A 23,188-nucleotide genomic window follows, 5' to 3' on the forward strand; every position below is an offset into this window, starting at 1 on the left:
AAAGGAGTCAAGGCTGTATATTGTGACCCTGCTTATTTAACTTATATGCACAGTTCATCATGAGAAATGATGGGCTGGATGAAGCACAAGCTGGAATCAAGATTACCGGGAGAAATATCAATAACCTCAGATATGCAGATAACACCACCCTTATGGCAGAAAGTGAAGAAGAACTAAAGAGCCTCTTGATGAAAGTGAAAGAGGAGAGGGAAGAAGTTGGCTTAAAACTCAACATTCAGAAAACTAAGACCATGGCATCTGGTCCCATCACTTCATGGCAAACAGATGGGAAACAATGGAAACAGTGAGAGACTTTATTTTCTTGGGCTCCAAGATCATTGCAGATAGTGACTGCAGCCATGATATTAAAAGACACTTGCTCCTTGGAAGATATGTTATGACCAACCTAAACAGCATATTAAAAAGCAGAGACATTACTTTGCCAACAAAGGTCCGTCTAGTCAAAGCTATGGTTTTTCCAGTGGTCATGTGTGGATGTGAGAGCTGGAGTATAAAGAATGCTGAGCACCGAAGAATTGATGCTTTTGAACTGTGGTTTTGGAGAAGTTCTTGAGAGTAACTGGGATTGCAAGGAGATCCAACCAGTCCATCCTAAAGGAGATCAGTCCTCAATATTCATTGGAAGGACTGATGTTGAAGCTGAAACTCCAATACTTTGGCCACTTGATGCGAAGAACTGACTCATTTAAAAAGACCCTGATGCTGGGAAAGATTGAGGGCAGGAGGAGAAGGTTGATGATGAGATGACAGAGACGACAGAGGATGAGATGGTTGGATGGCATCACAGACTCAATGGACATGAGTTTGAGTAAGCTCCAGGAGTTGGTGATGGACAGGGAAGACTGACGTGCTGCCATCTATGGCATGCTGCAAAGGGTCGGACAGAATTCAGTGACTGAACTGAACTGAAATGAAGCTAAAATAGCCATCCAAGAGAATTACACTTTGAGTAAGATGCTGTAAGAGGGACCAAATTTACTCTTCTACCTGAAATAAGTATAGAAAAACAACTGCAGTGTATGAAATAAGTTTTCAACATACTGGACCACCAAGCAGTAAAGGAAAGTGATGTCTGAATATCTGAAAACGAATGAGGTAAACCCTACTTAAAAGCTTCCTTGGTGGCTCAGTAGTAAAGAGCCCACCTGTTAATGCAGGAGACATGGGTTTGACCCTGGGTCTGGAAGATCCCCTAAAGAAGGAAATGGTAACCCACTTCAGTATTCCTGCTTGGGAAATCCACAGACAGAGGAACCTGGCGGGCTGTATAGTCCATGGGGTCTCAGAGAGTTGGACATGGCAAAGAGACTAAACAACAACAAGCCCTACAAAGCTCCATCTTAATGCCTGGAGAGAATGTCCAGGCCCAAAACAGTCCTAGATTTGAGGGGAATTAAGCTAAAAATTCAGGGAGACAGAGGCAGAAAGAATTCCCAGAACAGAGTACCAGCGAGGAAAGAGCTGCACAGAGAGAAACCACTGGAGATCTGCAGTGTCTCCCATAAGTCCCCAGCTTGGTACTGATAACTACATGTGTTCAGTGAAGAGACTGTGAGGTTAAGGAAAGAACCACAGGGAAGGATTACAGAGAACGGTACTGGGAACCTACACAGGGCTGAGAACAGCACCTGTTCCCACCAACCAGAACAGGAAAGCTCAGGATTCGTGGAGGCACAGAGCAGAATGCAAAGAAGGGTCTCTTCAGCAGTAGGAAATAATTAGCCCTAGTCTGAGCACTGTTCCAATCCTACATTAAAAACAAACAAAAGACCTAAAAGACGAACAAACTATTTCCAAGTAACTTAACCTCATCCCAGAAGCAAGGTAAAGAACATTTACAAGAATACAGATCTTCCTCAACTTACATTGGGGTTGTGTGTGTGGGTTACATTCTGATAAATCCATCATAAATTGAAAATACCATAAGTCAAAAATGCATTTAATACACTTAATCTATCAAAAAATCATAGCTTAGCCTAGCCTACCTTAAATGTGCTCAGAACACTTACATTAGCCTACAGTTGGGCAAAATCATCTAACACAAGGCTTATTTTATAATAAAATATTGAATATCCCTTATAATTTATTGAATATTATACTGAAAGTGAAAAACAAAATGATTCTAAGTACCAGATATATATCTTAGTGATTAGATGACTGCCTAAGAGGTATGGCTCGCTGCTACTGCCCAGTATCACAAGAGTATGGTACCAGATATGGCCAGCCAGGGAAAAGGTAAAAATTCAAAGAACAGTTTCTGTTACATGTATATTGCTTTTGCACCATTGTAAAGTCATAAGTCAGACCATCATAAAGTAGGAATCATCTATATAAAGGTAGACAGCACCCAACAAAGTAAAGCTTACAATGTCTAGAATCCAATCAAGAAATACCAGGTATCTAAAACCAGGAAGATGTTACCCACAATGACATGACAAAACAATCAAAATTGACTCAGAACTGATATACACATGAAAATTAGCAAACAAGGAGATCAACAGTTATAATAAACATATACCATATATTCAAAAAGTTCAGCAAAAACAAAAAAGATATTTTAAAAAATCACCCACATGATGGTACTACAGATGAAAACTAAGATGAATGTATAAGCTAAAAATAATTACCTAAATAGGATTTAGGACAATTTTAACTTTGCAAAAGAAAGGATTAGTGAACTTCAAGATACAGGCATAGCTAGTATCTTGGCAACTGAACATCAACAAGGTGGAAAAAAGAAAATTTTAAAAAATGAACAAAGCATGAGTGAGCCTAAAAAAAAAAATTTTTTTTGAGAGTCTTCCAAAAAAATTTTAAATGGAGTTCCTGAAAAGGAAACAGTGGGACACAAAAATATTTGAAGAAATAATGCCAAACTTTCCAAATCTGACAAAAACTATAAACCTAACTAGACAAACAAACACAAGCATTAAAAAACATATACAATACACACACAAACATAAGAAACAAGAAGAAAGCTACCAAAAGTACATCAAAATCAAATGATCAATAGAAAATTTTAAGAGCAGCCAGAGAAAGTAAAAAAGAAAAAGAAAAAAAAGACATAGAGGAACCAAGATAAGGGGAAGAACACATTAAACGTCAGAACAGAATTCTATACTTGAGCTCAGGTTTAACCTTAGCAGACTAGAGAAAGAGGTAAAACTTAAAGTACAAGGAAGTAATAAATATCAGAGCAGAAATCAATAAAAGAGAGAATAAATAAAACAAAAAAAAATTTTTGAGATCAATAAAATTAACAAATCTCTAATTAGATTGATCAGAAAAAAACAGAAGACACAAATTATAATATCAAGAATGAGAGACCCAGATACTACTATAGGTTCTACAGATACTGAAAAGATAATAAGGATATTAACTTTATGCTAGTAAATGGACAAACTCTTTAGAAGACTCAAATTACCAAATCTTGTGCAAGAAGAAATAGACAATTTGGAAAGTCTACATCTATTAAAGATTTTGAATTTGTAGCTAAAAAACCTTCCAAGGCCTAGAAAAGGAAACTCCAAGCCTAGATGGCTTCACTGGTGAATTCTACCAAACAGAGAGGGAGAAAAATAAAAAGAACCAATTCTACACAAACTTTTCAAGAAATGAAGCCAGCATTACCCTGTATCAAAATGAAGCAAGCAGGTTTCCAGAAAACTACAGACAGTATCCCTCATGAACTCAGATGCAGAAATTCCAAGTAAAACTTCAGTGAACCAAACTCAACAACATATAAAAAGCAGAACACGTCATACTAGAGTGATATTTATCCCAGCAATGAAGAGTTAGTTTAATGTAAAAAAAAACAATCAAGTAACTCACCATTAATAAGAAACTAAAAAAGAAAAACTAAAAACTAAAAAAGAAAAACCAATGGTCACCTGAACAGATGCAGGAAAAAAAGACAAAATCTAAAATCCGTTCCCAAGCAACAGAAGGAAAGTTCCCCATCCTGATAAAGCGCATCTATGAAAAACCTATACCTAACATTATACTTAATCAGTGAAGACTGAATGTTTGAAGTTCCACTTTCAACATATCTGTTCTAGACTGTATTAGAGGTTCTATCCAGCAGAATTAGACAAGAAAAAATAAAAACTATCCAGATGAGAAAGAAAAAAGTAAAACAGAATTTATTTGTAAAGAACATAACTATCTATAGTTAGAAAATCCAATTCAATCTACAAAAAATCTATTAGAACTAATAAGTGAATTTATCAAGTTTGCAGGATACAAAGTACAAAAGTCAATTTCTATACATTGGTAACTAACAATTAGAACTAGATTTTTAAAATATCATTTATAATATCATTGAACAATATTAAATTCTTAAGGAAAAATCTGACAAAGGATGTATAAGAAATTGAAAACTACAAAATTTGGCTTCAAGAAATTAAAGAAGATCTAAATAAATGCAAAGAAACACCTTGCTCACAAGTTTGAAGACTCAATATTGTTAAGATGTCAATTCTCCCTAAATTGATAGATCCTAGACAAGCCAAATAAAAATTCTAATAGGCTTTCTTGCTGAAACTTACAAAATAACTCTAAAATTCATATAGAAATACAAATGATCTGTATAGCCAAAACAATTTGGGAGGGAAAAAAACAAAGAACAAAATTAGAGGATTATCATTATCAAGATTTACTGTAAAGCAACAGTAATCAAAACAGCAGGGTATTGGCACCACGATCGGCACTTACAAAGGCACAAAGGCAATCAGTGGAGAAACAGTAGCTTTTTCCAAAAAATGATGTGGGAATGATTTAATCTCCCTAAGCAAATAATAAACTTTGATCTATATCTTTGACCTAAACTTTGATCTGTACCTTTGAGCCACACCTCACACCTCATAAAGTTAATTCAAAACAGAGAATAGATCTGAATGCAAGAATATTTCCTCTAATAATTTTTTACCTAAAATCAAGTAAATGTACAGCAGAACTTAGCACAGTTGATTGCAAATCAACTATACTTCAATAAGAATAAATAAATAAAATCAACTACAGTGTGCTAGTTTTTCCAGTTAAATATGCTTGCTTTTGCATTTTCAGATAAAACTATTAGCTAATATAAACTTTAAGGTATCTTCCTATTATAATTTTGTTTTAAAAGTTCTTTCATTGCTGTAGCTCACACAAAATTCCATCAATTCCTTCAATAACAATATAATCTGAAATGTATCAAAAGATGATAACTCTAAAAGTAATTATGAAAATTTTGGTGTTTTTTGTTTTAATTTACCTATTGCTGTTTCAGGCATTGCAAAAAGAGACTTTTCAGTAGCCACTCGGAATTGCCCATGAACTGAGACACCAACTCCCTAGGAAAAAGGCAGAAAATCATTTTAAAATAAAGTGGGGGTAAAAAATAAATATATAAAACTCTCACATTTATAAACATTAAAAGCCAAGTAAATTATCCCTATATATTATATATAAAGATATACATAATATGTATTATATACAACTCCTCATAAAGCGTATCTATAAAGGAATTTCAGGAGACAAATGAGAGGGAAAACCTAAACCACACAATTTCAGAACTTGCTAAGCAAAAAGATACATGGGTGTCCCTGATACCTGGAACAGATGTGTTTTAGCTAAGTCACTTTCCATCAGGGTCCTGTGTTATGCTTCACGTCCTCTCCCCCAATTCCTTCTCGTATCAAACTAGACGGAGCATTGCAGCGTACTGACTGTTTCCAGCACCACTGTTCTCAGTGGAACCAATCATCAAAAAAGCATAACCAAACTATTCTAGCAAATTTCAGTGGCCTTAAATAGAATATTCACACATTTATTCACATTATTTCATCAAATAAAATTAGCAACATTTTTCTCAGACACACAGTTAGTAACTGTTTAACTCTTAAAATTGGTAAGCAAAAATTTTACAAAATAAAAAGATTTGGCTGAAAGTCTATTTCTGATTTGATAAATATCACTGAAAATGACAAACTTAAGAGACATCTCTGAATAAACAGACATATTCGAATAAAATAAGAGGTATACATGTGATAACAAAGAATCCAAGTTTGTGTCAATGCTCACATTTTGACATACATTTCCTATGTTACGTTCTTTTCACAATATTCAAAACATCTACTCATTCTTAATCCTTTTGAACCAGTGTATTCTATCTTTGGCTTCCCTGGTGGCTCAGACGGTAAAGTATCTGTCTGCATTGTGGGAGACCTGGGTTTCAACCCTGGATTGGGAAGATGCCCTGGAGAACAGCTACCCACTCCAGTATTCTGGACTGGAGAACTCCATGGAGAAAGGAGCCTGGCAGGCTACAGTTCATAGGATCACAAAGAGTTAGACACGAGTGAAGTGAGTTGGCATGCACGCATGCACTAGTTTTATTAATAATTTTTTGTATTATTGTAAGAAACCTTGCCTCACATTCTACTCTCCACTTTTGTTTATCACAATGTTTTTGCTGTTGCTCAGTTGTGTCCAACTCTTTGCAACCCCATGCACTGCAGCGCACCAGGCTTCCCTGTCCTTCACTATCTCCCAGAGTTTGCTCAAACTCATGTTCATTAAGTCGATGATGCCATCCAACCATTTCATCTTCTGTCACCCCTTCTCCTCCTGCCCTCAATCCTTCTCAGCATCAGGGTCTTTCCGAATGAGTCAGCTCTTCGCATCAGGTGACCAAAGTGTTGAAGCTTCAGCTCAGCACTGAAGGTGCTGTCAGCACTGAAGCTTCAGTCCTCCCAATGAATATTTAGGGTTAATTTCCTTTAGGATTGACTGATTTGATTTCCTTGCAGTCCAAGGGACTGTCAAGAATCTTCTCCAACACCTCAGTTCAAAAGCCTCAATTCTTTGGTGCTCATCTTTCTTTATGGTCCAACTCTCACATCTATACATGACTACTGGAAAAAACACAGCTTTGACTATACGGACCTTTGTCAACAAAGTGACGTCTCTGCTTTTCAATGTGCTATCTAGGTTTGCCATAGCTTTTCCTCTAAGGAGCAAGTGTCTTTTAATTTCATGGCTGCAGTCACCATCTGCAGTGATTTTGGAGCCCTCAAAAGTAAAGCCTGTCACTATTTCCACCGTTTCCCTATCTATTTGCCATGAAGTGATGGGACCGGATGCCATGATCTTAGTTTTTTGAATGTTGAATTTTAAGCCACCTTTTTCACACTCCTCTTCCACTTTCATCAACAGGCTCTTTAATTCCTCTTCACTTTCTGTCATAAGGGCGGTATCATCTGCATATCTGAGGTTATTGATATTTCTCCCCACAATCCTGACTCCTGCTTGTGAGTCATCCAGCCCAGCTTTTCGTATGATGTACTCCGCATGTAAGTTGAATAAGCAGATTGACAATACACAGCCTTGACATACTCCTTTTCCTATTTGGAACCAGTTCGTTGCTTCATGTCTGGTTCTAACTGTTGCTTCCTGACCTGCACACAGATTTCTCAGGAGGCAGGTCAGGTGGTCTGGTATTCCCATCTCTTTCAGAATTTTCCACAGTTTGTTGTGATCCACACAGTCAAAGGCTTTAGCAAAGTCAATAAAGCAAAGGAGATGTTTTTTTGGAATTCTCTTGCTTTTTCTATGATCCAACAAATGCCGGCAATTTGATCTCTGGTTCGTCTGCCTTTTCTAAATCCAGCTCAAACATCTGGAAGTTCTCAGTTCACGTACTGTTGAAGCCGAGCTTGGAGAATTTTGAGCATTACTTGGCTAGTGTGAGATGAGTGCAATTGTGTGGTAGTTTGAGCATTTTGGGGCATTGCCTTTCTTTGAGACTGGAATGAAAACTGACCTTTTCCAGTCGTGTGGCCACTGCTGAGTTTTCAATATTTTCTGGTATATTGAGTGCAGCATTTCACAGCATCATCTTTTAGAATTTGAAGTAGCTCAGCTGGAATTCTACCACCTCCACTAGCTTTGTTCATAGTGATGTTTCCTAAGGTCCACTTAGGGCCTGTTCTTTCCTGGAGAATTCCATGGACAGAGGAGCTTGGTGAACTATAGTCCAAGGGGTTGCAAAGTCTTACATAACTGAGAGACTAACACTTTCACTTGCTATTGAAAACTAGCTTAATTCCATTGGGACCAGAGAACAGCCTGTAAGATTAATCCTTTGAAATATGCCAAGACTAATTCTGTGGTCAATTTTGGTAAATGCTCCATACACACATGAAATGAACATGAAAGTTACTGAATACATATAAACTGGATCAAGTTTTCTGAACAATTTTCAAATCATGTGCATGCATGTAAAATGAATGTGTATATACGTTTATATACTGTTTATATGTGTTTCATCTGTTATTGAAATTAGTATGTTCAAAACTTCTCCTAGGGTTGTGGTTTTGTCTATTATTCCTTTAAGGACTCTCTAGTTTTTTGAAAGACCACACATTTTTAAATGCTTGAAAATATCACACCAGTAGAGTTATCTCAAAGAGGCAGAGGTTTGTTCCCGCTGTTCCTCAATGTCATATGTTATGAAACTCATTAAGTCTGTTCTGCTTCACTGCTATAAACAGTCTTAGACAAGTATTTATAAAATATCTTTCTATAGTTGATTATAATCCATAAGATTACTTTCAGAATCTGATCTCACTGATCTTAAGAAGAAAGGCTGAACAATTTTCAATGAACTGAACTAAGTCCTACCTGCTGAGAGAACAAGAACTGAAATGTAGGGCTTGCTGAATTGAGCCCCCAAATGTTACACGTTATGAGTTACAGTGGCCTGGATTCAAATAATCCTTCACATGAAGGGAAGATCAGCTTCAAAGCCTCTCATTCCTGACTGAATTGAGATGATCTGGGATGCTAGTGCCTTTAGCCTAGATACTACTAGAAACAAAGGTCGGAAGATTATATCTTAGGGCTCAAATAATACTGAAGTAGAAATAACTCAATCAGAAATAACCAGCACTTGATTAGAAATAATCTGACATACGACCACATGACTAAAGCCTAAGAGAAAAAATACACAATAGGAAAGACTTACAGGACATACAAATTTAGATTTGTTATACCTAACTATTTTTATAACTGTGAAATGTCCTTCTATACCAAGTACAAGTTTTTGCCATAAAATGTACCTTATCTGGGCCTTTGCAGGTGGCACTAGTGGTAAAGAACCCACTTGCCAAAAAAAAAAAAAAAAAAGAACCCACTTGCCAGTACAGGACACGAAAGAGATGTGGGTTCGATCCCTGGGTCAGGAAGATACCTGGGAGGAGGGCAGGGCAACCCACTTCAGTATTCTTGCCTGGAAAATTCCATGAATTGGCGAGCCTGGCGGGCTACAGTCCATGGCATGGCAAAGAGTCAGACACAACTGAAGCAACTTAGCATGCATGCACGCGGCTACCTTATTTGATATAAAAATAACTATCAGCTTTATTTTGTATTGGTATGGTACCTTTTTCTAATATTTTACATTTAATCTTTCTGGGTCTTGTATTTATGATATTGCAAGCATCCTGACATTCTTTGTTTTTCAGTTGGATTATTATTAAATAATCTTAATTGCAGTACTGTAGGAACACTGTGCAGATAAAGTAAAATGAGTCTGATCCATATTTATAATCTCATATAGAGAATACCAATGTGGGTAAGCATGAATACCAAATATATGAATGTACGCAAACTTGTAACCTACTTTAAGTTTCGCATTTTTAAAGGCAAAATTTAGGCAATCTAAAACTTTTTTTTTAAATAAGAGACATAGCTAGATGAGTTTCCAGACTGTTTAATAGAGGGGAAAGGCTGGTGTAGCTTTAAGACTTTTAAAGATCTCATCATAAGTACTTAGAAAAGCACAATTTTGTTGTTGTTTAATCGCTAAGTCGTGTCCAACTCTTTTGCAACCCCATGGACTACAGCCCGCCAGGCTCCTGTGTCCTGTGATTTCCCAGGCAGGAATACTGGATTGCCATTTCCTCCTCCAGGCGATCTTCTCAACCCAGGGATCAAACCCGCATCTCTCACATTAGCAGGTGAATTCTTTACCACTGCGCCACCAAGGAAGCCCCAAATTAAAGCCTTCAAAATGCAAATCTGTTGATCAGCAACTAGAAATAAGCATCGCTTCTGTATTTCAATATTGCTATTCTAGACAAAAAAGCAACATTAATTTTTAAAAACTGATAATTATACAGATATTTAAAGTTAATTTAATAGAGCCAACTGTTCCATGATTTCTACTAAAGACAAGACTAATCCCCCAACACAAGCAAACAAACCAACCACATGTAGAACAATTTAGTTTGGTGCCTGAAAAAGAAATGTTCCAGATATTTCAGTGTTAAATTTCCTGATTTGGGTGTCCTTATTCCAAGGCCACCAAATTGTAAATTTGAATAATTTACAAATAGAGAATTATCATGTCTTCAACATTCACTCAAATGGTCCAGCAATTAGACACATGTTGGAGAAGAGAGAAAATAAAACAAATGTGGATATAACAGGGAATATGGATGAAAGATATATTGGAGTTCTCTGTACTATGTTTGCAACTTTTCTGTAAGTTTGACAATTATTTCACAATAAAACAGTCTTTTTAACCAAAATGAAAATAAAAATAAATGTTCCAGAGTAACCAGTGCCAACAACTGCAGTAAAGAAAACAACGAAGTCAGGAAGGCATACAATGGGGTGATGTAACTAATGCTCACACGAAGAGTCATGAATTTAAATTATAATCAGAGAGAATGAGTAAGCGCCTGTCCAGAATGAACACTGCACCACAGTATCAGACAGTATGTGAGGGAGTCTTCTATCACCATCATTCATGATTATAAATGGTGCTTGGAAATTAGATATTTTTGTTAGAAATTCAAACAGATTTTTCATCACACATTATCTCACTATGGTATGAAAGTTAATATTGTAAATATCATTAAGTTTCATAATGTATCTTCCGGACTACATGCTTTAAATTAGCAGCCTACACAGTAAAAGCAAAGACTTTTTATTACACTTCTCACATTAATATTAACAGGCTAATACTGCATATTAGTAGTAGTAACATATTGATTATGTAACATTAATGTATACTGATAGACTACAGAGATTAGCACCAAACACATTTTTTTATTCTGCTTTGGATGCACATAATTCATGCTATTTTTAGATAAAACATACTCAACAGAAATAATTGAGGTAGAAATATCTAATTTATTTATGAATCAACAATCTAACATCCTTGGAGGTACAGTTCTGCTTTAAATGAAAAGAGAGATGTGAAAGTTGCTAAGAGGATAAATCTTAAAAGTCCTCATCATAAGAAAAAACATTTTTTTCAAGTATGCGTAGTGATGAGTATTAACACTGTTTTACAACACATACATAAATCACATTATTATGTTGTACACCTAAAACTAAAATTATACATTAATTATGACACACACAAAAAAGCCAGTGAGTAGAAATATGAATTTTGGTACATCATGCTTTAAAACATAAATTAGAAATAACTCTTATACACCTCCTAAACTCATACTCAAGGTTTTTACTTCAATAACCACATTTTCCCAATACAACATTATCACATATTATATTTAAATGTCTGTATTTGTGACCGCATGGACTGTAGCCTGCAAGGCTCCTCTGTCCATGGGATTCTCCAGGCAAGAATACTGGAGTGGGTTGCCATTTCCTCCTCCAGAGGATCTTTTCCACCCGGGGATCAAACTCAGGTCTCCTGCATTCCAGGGAGATTCTTCGTCGTCTGAGCCACCAGAGAAGCCCCTATATATTTAATAGATGCTTAAAAAGAGAGGCTCTAAGAAAGCACTGCCTCATATCATATATTCAAACAAAAAGGATTATTATAATAGAGGAACTCTTAATAGACCTCAGATTTACCAAAGATTTCTATTAACTCCATAAAACATTAACTAATATCCATATTAACTAGCATCCTGAAAGCTACTCTCTGATATGCCTGATAGAGGGCTTCCCTGATAGCTCAGTCAGTAAAGAATCTGCATGTAATGCAGGAGACCCCAGTTCAATTCCTGAGTTGGGAAGATCCCCTAGGGAAGGGATAGGCTACTCACTCCAGTATTCTTGGGCTTCCCTTGTGGCTCAGCTAGTGAAGAACCCACCCACAATGCGGGAGACCTGTGTTCGATCCCTGGGTTGGGAAGATCCCCTGGAGAAGAAGGGAAAAGTAACTCCAGTATTCTGGCCTGGAGAATTCCATGGACGGTATAATCCATGGGGTCGCAAAGAGCTGGACATGACTGAGCGACTTTCACCTCTCTGATCTTTTGAGTTCAGAGTTTACCAAATAACAGTCATAAATAAAGAATTGTTTCATGAGAATCAAATACTCTCGGAAAATATGAAAAAGCTAAGTTACTAAAATAAATCGGTATAGGGCAAAGATAGCAATTATCTCAAGTGACTATTCTTCATAATAATGTTGATATTGTTATTCTGAAACTATTACACACATTAGGACAAAGCAAATTTGTCACAATGTTATTTTTTAACTTTTTATTTTCTATTGGGAGTTTCAGGTGCACAGCAAAGAGACTCAACCATATAAATGTTAGTTTTTTAAAAAACAAGATATTCAACATACATGGGAAGAAAGATACAAATATCAAAGGAGTAAGAATCTAAATTTGAATAGGAAGTATTCAATTTAGGATCTATTTTCTCTTAAAAACAAAACACATTCTAAGTTCTCTTCAAAAAAGCCTAGAAAACAATTACAAACTTAACTAGTGCCCAGGCTATTACTGGGGCCTCCCTGGTGCTCCATGGTAAAGAATCTGCCTGCAATGCAGGGCATCTTGCTGGAGAAGGAAATGGCAACCCACTCCAGTACTCTTGCCTGGAAACTCCCAGGGCACAGGAGCCTGGCGGGCTACAGTCCATGGGGTTGCAAAAGAGTTGGACACGACTTGGTGACTAAACACCAACGGCGAAGAGTATTATTGCTAACCATCCTTGGAAAAACCGCTGATTTCTAAGTCTGGTGAGTGAAATTTACCAGATGAGCCTGGAACATGGTTCTTCACCACAGAGTAAACCATCAAAGGTTTCTGGGGGTACAGAAACCAACAGGAAGGTTCCCAGGACAAGTCCATTCTTCCAGTTTCCCTGCAATCTTCTGGGCTCTCTTTTCTCAATGTCTTTTATAGGGTCCTTGTTCTGCCTCGGGCCAATAAACTTTTGTATTCCATTCTGGACTTATTTTGGCTCTCACTCTATTTCATCACATTTCCTTGCACAATCTTTTCTACTGACAAATTTGCAATCCAAGTATCTCTGCTATAACATGAGTTACTGAAAAAATCCTCAGGTTCTACAAAACTGGACAGATCTGATAAGAAAAATAGTTTCAGCAGTCTGCTCAAAGCCTACGCAGCTTTGTAACCTGAGTGCTAATATAAAGTATACATGGTCCCAGGAACTTGATTAGGACTGCCAGCTCAATATGAATACAGAATGCCACAGCAATATTTAAAATGCACAAAAATAAAGTGGAAAGAATGACAAAACTTTAATCAGAGCAGAACTAACAGATAACTGTGACAAAGTGGTGGAAGTGTAGCTATGAGCCAGTGGGCCTGCCATTAAACACCAAGTGCCAGGAGGTGGGGGTTCGCCTGATGGAGGAGGTCCCCCCCCAACTACAGGCATTTGTTTCTGTGGGTTTGTTTTTCTTTCCTTAAAATACAGACAAGAAAATTCCTATTCACTGTACAACGACTGAGCTACTTAAGTGCTCTTTTCCTGTCTGAAGTGAAGTGTTGGTTGCCAAGTCGTGTCCGACTCTTTGAGACCCTATGGACTGTAGCCCACCAGGCTCCTCTGTCCGTGGAATTCTCCAGGCAAGAATATTGCAATGGGTTGCCACTTCCTTCTCCAGGGGATCTTCCCTGACCCAGGGATCAAACCCAGGTCTCCTGCATTGCAGACAGGTTCTTTACCATCTAAACCACCAGGGAAGCTCCACTAGAAGATTATGTATCTACTGCCTATCCTATCTCTCCTTGCCTAGGAAAAAAAAGAAAACTGCACTTGAACCAATCTAATTTTTGCATTATCCTAATATCATTTTCCCATTACCAATCACTTACGACTTAATTCACGCTGCAGAAGCCTACATCATGAAGCATACTGTGCCTGAGTCCTCAAGTTACACTTCCTACCTAGGCAGCACCCCGAGCTCCAGACCTGCAGAACTGATGAAACACTGTTGTTCAGACAACACCCTCCCACATGGATAAGCTCACAGGCATTTCACCCTGAGCTCCAGACCTGGAGAACTGATGAAACACTGTACTTCAGACAACATTCTCCCACATGGATAAGCCCACAGGCATTTCACCCTGAGCTCCGGACCTGCAGAACTGATGAAACACTGTTGTTCAGACAACATTCTCCCACATGGATAAGCCCACAGGCATTTCACCCTGAGCTCTGGACCTGCAGAACTGATGAAACACTGTTGTTCAGACATTCTCCCACATGGATAAACCCACAGGCATTTCACCCTGAGCTCTGGACCTGCAGAACTGATGAAACACTGTTGTTCAGACATTCTCCCACATGGATAAACCCACAGGCATTTCACCCTGAGCTCTGGACCTGCAGAACTGATGAAACACTGTTGTTCAGACATTCTCCCACATGGATAAACCCACAGGCATTTCACCCTGAGCTCTGGACCTGCAGAACTGATGAAACACTGTTGTTCAGACATTCTCCCACATGGATAAACCCACAGGCATTTCACCCTGAGCTCTGGACCTGCAGAACTGATGAAACACTGTTGTTCAGACATTCTCCCACATGGATAAACCCACAGGCATTTCACCCTGAGCTCTGGACCTGCAGAACTGATGAAACACTGTTGTTCAGACATTCTCCCACATGGATAAACCCACAGCCATTTCACACCTAACAAGGCCCAAATTAAATTCATCTCCCTTCACTCTCTCTCCAACCCACTCCCCAGCCATACTTTCTTCCAAATCTTAAACAGTCCATTGTTCATCTCACTGCCCAGTCTAAAAATCTGGGATTAATTCTTGCCTCTTTCTTCCCGTTATCTCTCACACCCAATACATCACTGAATCCCACAAGTCTCCTCCTAAGTATCTCCCTTAAACCTAATTTTCTCCCCCTTCATTATCTCTACCTTAGTGCAACACCACAATCACTCACCTGGATCCCTGCAATAGCTACCTGAATAATCTCTTTACATCTGATCCTACCCATGCCCCCTACACCTGTTCTGTCTAAATTCACCATTCAAGCCATTTCCCTGGCTAAAAGCACTTAAAAATGGCTCTATCTTTTGATATCAGGATAAACAACTTAATATATTTTATACAAGAGGACTGACCTGGATTCTTGCTTTCCTCTCTAACCAAAGAACTGAACCACTTTCTCCTTCACAATCTCAAATCTAGGCACATTTAACTTTTCTCAAACATGAATTTTCTCAGCTTCATATATACCATTAATATTGTCTTCTCACACACTATCTTCTGTACTCCATCAACCTCTTAATGCACCTGCATCAACTATATCACATTTCTCCACTATCCCAACTTGTTTGTTCCTGGTTGATTTTTCTTTAAGTCTCAGCTTAAATAAAGCTTCCTCCAGTATCCTTTCCCTACACCATCCCCATTACTAAAGTGCTTGCACATACATACACAGTTAAGGCTGGTACTCATATATTTCCAGACCACCTTATACCCACCTCACAAGACACATAGCTCCATAAGGAAAGAAAACAGATTTATCCTGCTCACTATCTTATCCCCAAAGCCTAACCAGTACATCCAGTAACTCTTGCTAGTTGTTGAAACAGCTGAGAGCATCCCCATGTTATGGCTAAAGTCATAATGCACCTCTAGTTAGTCTTAAATCTCCTGTGTCCATATATCTTAGAAGAATGAGCTCATTTTATGGGCAAGTGGAGCTCCCCTGCCCCTTTCTTCTCTGGGAAATAATCTGATGCATCAATAAGGCACAAAGCCCTCTAGACCACAAATCATCCCACTCAGCACAGTGAGGGTAAAACAGAGGCAGGATGAGAATGGCACAGAGGGAAGGTGCCTGCCACGTGACCAAGAACCTAGCATGCTTCCCTGGTGGCTCAGGCGGTAAAGAACCTGCCCTCAATGCGGGAGAACAGGGTTCGATCCCTGGGTCAGGAAGATCCCCTGGACAAAGGGAATGGCAACTCACTCCAGTATTCTTGCCTGGAGAATCCCATGGACAGAGGGTCCTGGCAGGCTACAGTCCACGGTGTCGCAAAGAGTTGGACACAACTGAGTGACTAACACTTCCACAGTTAAAAAGGAAATGAACCAAAATCCTGACCATTAGGACCACAGGAAATGGCCAAGGAAAAAGGAAAAGAATTCTCTGTAGATCTGAGAATCTGCAAGTCTACGAAAGTTGCCAAGAATACCCACACTCTTGGAAAGTTAAAAGTCCTACTTCCCAGAAATCAATACCTAAAAATGAGGATAGGGATTGAGCAGAGGGCAAGCAGTAAAGTGAAGTTCCTGGTTAGTAAATGGAAGCACTCCCCAATTCTGTACTAGATATGTCTGGGCTAAAAGCCAAGGTGAAAAGAGTAGAGGAAAGAACAGACTAAAAGGCCCTATCTAATAAGACAGACAATGGGTGACATGGGGTTAAACGATGGAGATACATTTGTTAGAGGGTAATCCATCATGTCTTGAAAAACAGAACCCCATGCTTACCTATGAAAAAGGCTTGCTGAGAAATGAGATAACCCTAAAAATCTATTATGAGAAATTGTGCAACTAAAAGCAATCTTTACTCTTTCCTAAAAAAGCACAACAAAATACAAGTAGAGAGAGTCCTATGGGGGAAGAGTAGGAACCTAACCATCTCTATCAAGAAAAAGATCTCCACCTCTTTGAAGAAATTTCATTAGTGAACACAAATGAAAATGAATGTACAATTTATTCTAAAGACTTATAAATCCAAGGAAAATTTCCTCTCTTTCTTTCATAGATCCTGCCATGTTACCAATCTTCATTCTTTAAAGAGGCTTTTTTTCTCTTTTTTTGGCCATGCTACACAGCTTGTGGGATCTTAGTTCCCTGAGTAGGGATCAAACTCGGGTCCTGGCAGTGAAAGCACCCAGTCTGAACCACTGGACCACGAGGGAATTCCCCATATCCTTTCTTGTCTGATTATTCTTCCTCTCTTAATACACTTTACTGTTTTCTCCATAAGACAACTTTACCTATCAATACAGTTCTTTTAACTTCCCAGGGCAACTTCACTGCAATACCTTCCTTTAGCCTCTGACTAATCATCCTTTATCCTTGCACATTCAAGTCTAGTTCCATCATACTTGCAACTGACTGCTTCCACCCTAAACCCATAAAGGACAATCAGAGTTCAATGCATATTTGTCTCAGATTCATGTGTCTGAAATCAGGTAACCTTGATCTACACAAACAGGCTTAGCAATAAAAATGTCTATCATTCTGATTAGACAGAAACACTATAAGAAAAGAAAATTACAGAACAATATTCCTGATGAACACACATGTGAAAAACAAAATATCAGGAAACCAAATTCAACAATAAAAGAACCATATATCATGATCAAGTGGGATTTATTCCTGAGATGCAAGAATGGTTCAACATATGCAATCAACATGATGTACAACATTAACAAAATGAAGGATAAAAATCACATGATCATCTCAATAGATGCAGAAAAAGCATTTGACAAAATTCAACATTCTTTTATGATAAAAACCCTCAACAAGTTAAAATATAGACAAAATGTACCTCAACATAATAAAGACCATATATGACAAGCCCACAGCTAATATCATACTCAATGGTGAAAAGCTGAAAGCTTTTCCTCTAATGATCAGGAATAAAATAAGGATGCCCACTCTCACCACTTTTATTCATCATAGAAAGTCTAGTCCAAGCAATTAGTCAAGAAAAAGAAATAAAAGGATCTAAAGCAGAAAGGAAGTAAAACTATCTCTGAAGATGACATGATCTTATATATAGGAAATCCTAAAGATGCCACCAAAAAATTGTTTAAACTAGTAAATAGATTCAATAAAGTTGCAGAATACAAAATCAATACACAAAAGTCAGTTGTGTTTCTGTACACAAATAACTTTCAGAAAAAGAAACTAAAAAACAATCCCATTTACAACTGCATAAACAAAAAAATACCTAAGAATAAATTTAACCAAGGAGGTGAAAGAGCTGTATATGCACAAGCATATATATACATATATATACACATATATATACAGCTTATATGCTGTATAAGACACTGATGAAGGAAATTGAAGAAGACACATATTATGGAAAGATATTCTGTGCTCATGAATTGAAAGAATTAACATTGTTTAGATGTCCATATACCCAAAGCAGCTACAGATTCAACATATCTCTTAAAATTCCATTGGCATTTTTCACAGAAATAGAATAATCTTAAAAATTGTATGAAACCAAAAAAGACCCCAAACAGCCAAAGCAATCTTGAGAAAGAAAAACAAAAGCTGGAAGGATGATACTTTCTGACTTCAAATCATATTACAAAGCTACAGTCATCCAAACACTATGGTATTGGCATAAAAACAGATGCAGGTATCAATGGAATCCCACTCAAAACAAAAAAAAAAAAAAAAGGGAAAGGGAGCCTACAAATATTAATAAAGCCACACAATATGGTTGATTAATTTTCAACAAAAAAGTCAAAAATCTACAATGGGGAAAGGACACTTTCTTCAATACATGGTGTTGTGAAAACTGGAATGGGAAAAAATGAAACTATCCACATGGGAAAAAATGAAACTAAATCCCTCACACCATACACAAAAATCAGCTCAAAATGGATTAAAGACTAGAATGGAGACCTGAAATCATCTACCATCTGAAATGGGAGAAATATCATATAACTGATAAGGGGTTAATATCCAGAATACACTTAACTCTCCATACCTGCAGATTCAACCAGCTGAACTGAAAATATTTGGAAGAAAAAATTTCAAAAAGCAAAATTTGAATTTTGCTGTGCAACAGCAACTATTTACATTATATTTACACAGCATTTACATCATATTAGGCATAAGTAACCTAGAGATAATTTAAAGTTTATGAGAAGATATGCATAGGTTATATGTAAATACTATGCCATTTATGTGAGGGACTAGCCGCTCAGTTGTGACTCTCTGTGATCCCACAGACTGTAGCCCACCAGGCTCTTCTGTCCATGGAATTCTCCAGACAAGAATACTGAAGTGGGTTTCTATTCCCTTCTCTAGGGGATCTTCCCAACCCAGGGATCAAAACTGGGTCTCCTACACTGAAGGCAGATTCATTACCATCTGAGCCATCAGAGAACCCAAAGGGGACTGAGGCTGCATGCACTGGGAATCAAACCCAAGCTTCCCATGTGCCAAGCAAGAATTCTACCACTGAACCACCTACACATCAGTGAGCATCCATAGATTTTAGTATCCATAGCAGAGGGGAGGGGGCATTGTCTTGGAAGCAATCCCCTGTGGATACCAAGGGGCAACTGTATACAAAAAATTCACACAACTCAATAGCAAAAAAACAATCCAATTGAAAAGTGGGCACAAGACCTGAACATTACTCCAAAGAAGGTATATAAAATAGCCAACAGGTACATGAAAAGGTATTCAACATCTGTTAATACATATCAAGGAAATGCAAGTCAATACGACAATGAGGTATCACCTCACATCTGTTAGGATGTCTATCATCAAAGAGACAAATGATAAATGCTAGCAAGTATGTGGAGAAAAGGGAACCCTTGTACTGTTGGTGGGAATGAAAAATGGTACAGCCTCCTAGTATGGAGGTTCTTCAAGAAATTAAAAGCAGGGTGGACTCCGGGAGTTGGTGATGGACAGGGAGGCCTGGCGTGCTGTGGTTCATGGGGTTGCAAAGAGTCAGACACGACTGAGCGACTGAACTGAACTGAACTGAACCATATTATCTAGAAATTCCACTTCTGGGTATATATCTAAAGAAAATGAAGTCATTGTCTTGAAGAGTTATCTGTACTCCCAGGTTCACTGCAGCATTATTCACTATAGTCAAGACATGAAACAACCTATGTGCCTGTCCATAGATAAATGGATAAAGAAAATGTGGTGTGTGTGTGTATTCACACATATATATAATAAGAATATATAACATATTACATATAGTAATTATGTAATATACTTATAGTATAAATTACATATATATATAAAATATGGAATATCATTTGATCTTAAAAAAGGAAATCCTGCCATTTGCAATAATACAGATGAACCTGGAGGGTGTTATGATAAGTGAAATAAGCCAGAGGAGAAAGGCAAATACCGGATAATATCACTTATTTTGTGGAACAACTACAACAAAAAGTATGATTCATATACTCAGAGCCTTGAATTGAGGTTGCCAGGACTCGGCGGTGGGGAAAATATGAAGACACTGTTTAAAAGACACAACCGAAAAAAAAAAAATAAAAGACACAACCGAAAAAGACAAAAGTTATAAGATGAATAAGATCAGAGGATCCTTTCATAATATAATCTTTTCACAATGTATTTATATATCATCGAGTTACATACTTTAGTTGTAATTTACCTATCAATTACACCTCATTCTAGTTGCAAGAATTATTATGATTTTTATTTCACTGGAGGAAGGCTGGCCATTCTAAACTCTTTTTTTGTAACACGGCTAGGCCTCTCAATTAGTCTTCAAACAAAACATCACTAATGAATGGTGTGCAAGAGCAAATACACGATCAATTTTCTATGCATAGCCCTTTCTATCTTTATTGCATGAAAAAGAACATTCTTTGGTTGGTGGATGACAGCCTTCACAATGAAAGTCTCAAGCATGAGCAACTGAAATGGCTAAAATGTAAATTTAGAATGTTTTCCAGGCTGTCATTATTAAGTCATTACTAATGACTTAATAATATCTAATCTTTTGAAAGCTTCTTGGCAAAAAAAAAAGAAAGCTTCTTGGCTGGTTTCTCATTTAAAACTGGCATGGCCCAAGAAAGTCTCACTGTTCTCATCCTACTACAACGTACACACATTAAAGAGTATTATAATAATGTTTTTTAATTAAGAGATTTAAATGGCATGGGGGGAGAGGTGTACCAAAGTTAAAAGCTTCTTTAAAAATCTTCTTTAACATAGTTAATAAAGAAGACATACGGATGGCTAACAAACACATGAAAAGATGCTCAACATCACTTATTATCAGAGAAATGCAAATCAAAACCACAATGAGGTAACATCTCACACTGGTCAAAATGGCTGCTATCAAAAAGTTCTCAAACAATAAATGGTGGAGAGAGTATGGAGAAAAAGGAACCCTCTTGCACTGTTGGTGGGAATGCAAACTAGTACAGCCACTATGGAGAACAGTGTGGAGATTCCTTAAAAAACTGGAAATAGAACTGCCATATGACCCAGCAATCCCACTGCTGGGCATACACACCGAGGAAACCAGATCTGAAAGAGACACGTGCACCCCAATGTTCATTGCACCACTGTTTACAATAGCCAGGACATGGAAGCAACCTAGATATCCACTGACAGACGAACGGATAAGAAAGCTATGGTGTGTATACACAATGGAATATTACTCAGCTATTAAAAAGAATGCATTTGAATCAGTTCTAATGAGGTGGATGAAACTGGAGCCTATTATACAGAGTGAAGTAAGTCAGAAGGAAAAACAACAATATAGTATATTAACACAATATATATGGAATTTAGAAAGATAACAATGACCCTATACATGAGACAGCAAAAGAGACACAGATATAAAGAACAGACTTTTGGACTCTATGGGAGAGGGCGAGGGTGGTATGATTTGACAGAATAGCATTGAAACATGTATATTATCATATGTGAAATAGATCACCAGTCCAGGTTTGATGCATGAAACAGCACTCAAAACTGGTGTACACTGGGACAACCCAGAGGGATGGGAGGGGGAGGGAAGGGCGAGGGAGGGGGAGGAAGGGGGAGGGAGTGCGAGGGAGGGGGAGGGAGGGGGAGGGGGGGTTTGGGACAGGGGACACATGTACACCTGTGGCTGATTCATGTCAAAGTATGGCAAAAACCACCACAATATTGTAAAGTAATTAGCCTCCAACTGAAATAAATTAAAAAATGAAAACAAAAAAAACAGACTTTCCCGGTGGCACAGTGGGTAAGAATCTGCCTGCCAATGCAGGGGACACAGGCTCAGTGCCTGGTCTAGGAAGACTTCACACGTCACAGACAGCTAAGCCTGAGCGCCACAACTACTGAGCCAGCCCTCTAGAAGGAGCTCTGCAGCCACCGCTACCGAGCCCGTGTGCCACAGCTCCTGAAGCCCGCGCGCCTAGAACCTTGCTCAACAAGGGAAGCCACCACAGTGGGAGGCCCGTGCGCTGCAATGAAGAGCAGCCCTCATTCACCACAACTAGAGAAGCCGCACAAAGCCAAGGAAGACCCAGAGCAACCAAAAACAGATAAGAAACAAAAAACATAGTTAATGAAACTATTCCATCTCTTCTTTCATAACTGCTCAGATTCTATTAAGTAACTAAATGCCGTTGTATGAAAAATCTAGCATTTCATCATAATAAAAAATGGTTTCTTAAAATGTCATCTATTCAAATCGTCACTAACAGCAGCAAAACAAAGTATCCTTTAAAACCAGTCTTTTGGACTCTGTGGGAGAGGGCGAGGGTGGGATGGTTTGGGAGAATGGCATTGAATCATGTATATTATCATATATGAAATGGATCGCCAGTCCAGGTTCAATGCATGAGACAGGGTGTTCGGGGCTGGTGCACTGGGATGACCCTGAGGGATGGGATGGGGAGGGAGGTGGGAGGGGGGTGCAGGATGGGGAACACATGTACACCCGTGGCTGACTCAGGTCAATGTATGGCAAAAACCACTACAATATTGTAAAGTAATTAACCTCCAATTAAAATAAATAAATCTATTTTAAAAAAAAGTAATGCAAGAAAAAATAAATAAAACAGAACAAAGATGTCTTACGTCTTACAGATCTTTGCAGTACATCAAGCTAATTCAATCTGTGAGACTATTAATTCTTTTTACAAGAACATGTC

At 38.0% G+C, this 23,188-nt stretch overlaps 1 protein-coding gene across 3 annotated transcripts in view; it reads right to left on the reverse strand.

Annotated features, from left to right (window-relative positions):
- The window catches only part of HIBCH (3-hydroxyisobutyryl-CoA hydrolase), a 107,927-nt gene that overhangs the window by 30,185 nt on the left and 54,554 nt on the right, over positions 1-23,188 (reverse strand). For all 3 annotated transcript variants that reach the window (XM_043487855.1, XM_043487853.1, XM_043487854.1), the window contains one exon: positions 5,276-5,354. In XM_043487855.1, the coding sequence (XP_043343790.1) occupies positions 5,276-5,354 (79 nt within the window). The remainder of the gene's footprint in view (positions 1-5,275; positions 5,355-23,188) is intronic.

This window comes from Cervus canadensis, chromosome 15, assembly GCF_019320065.1.
Source record: "Cervus canadensis isolate Bull #8, Minnesota chromosome 15, ASM1932006v1, whole genome shotgun sequence".
In the NCBI taxonomy this organism is placed as follows: Eukaryota; Metazoa; Chordata; class Mammalia; order Artiodactyla; family Cervidae; genus Cervus; species Cervus canadensis.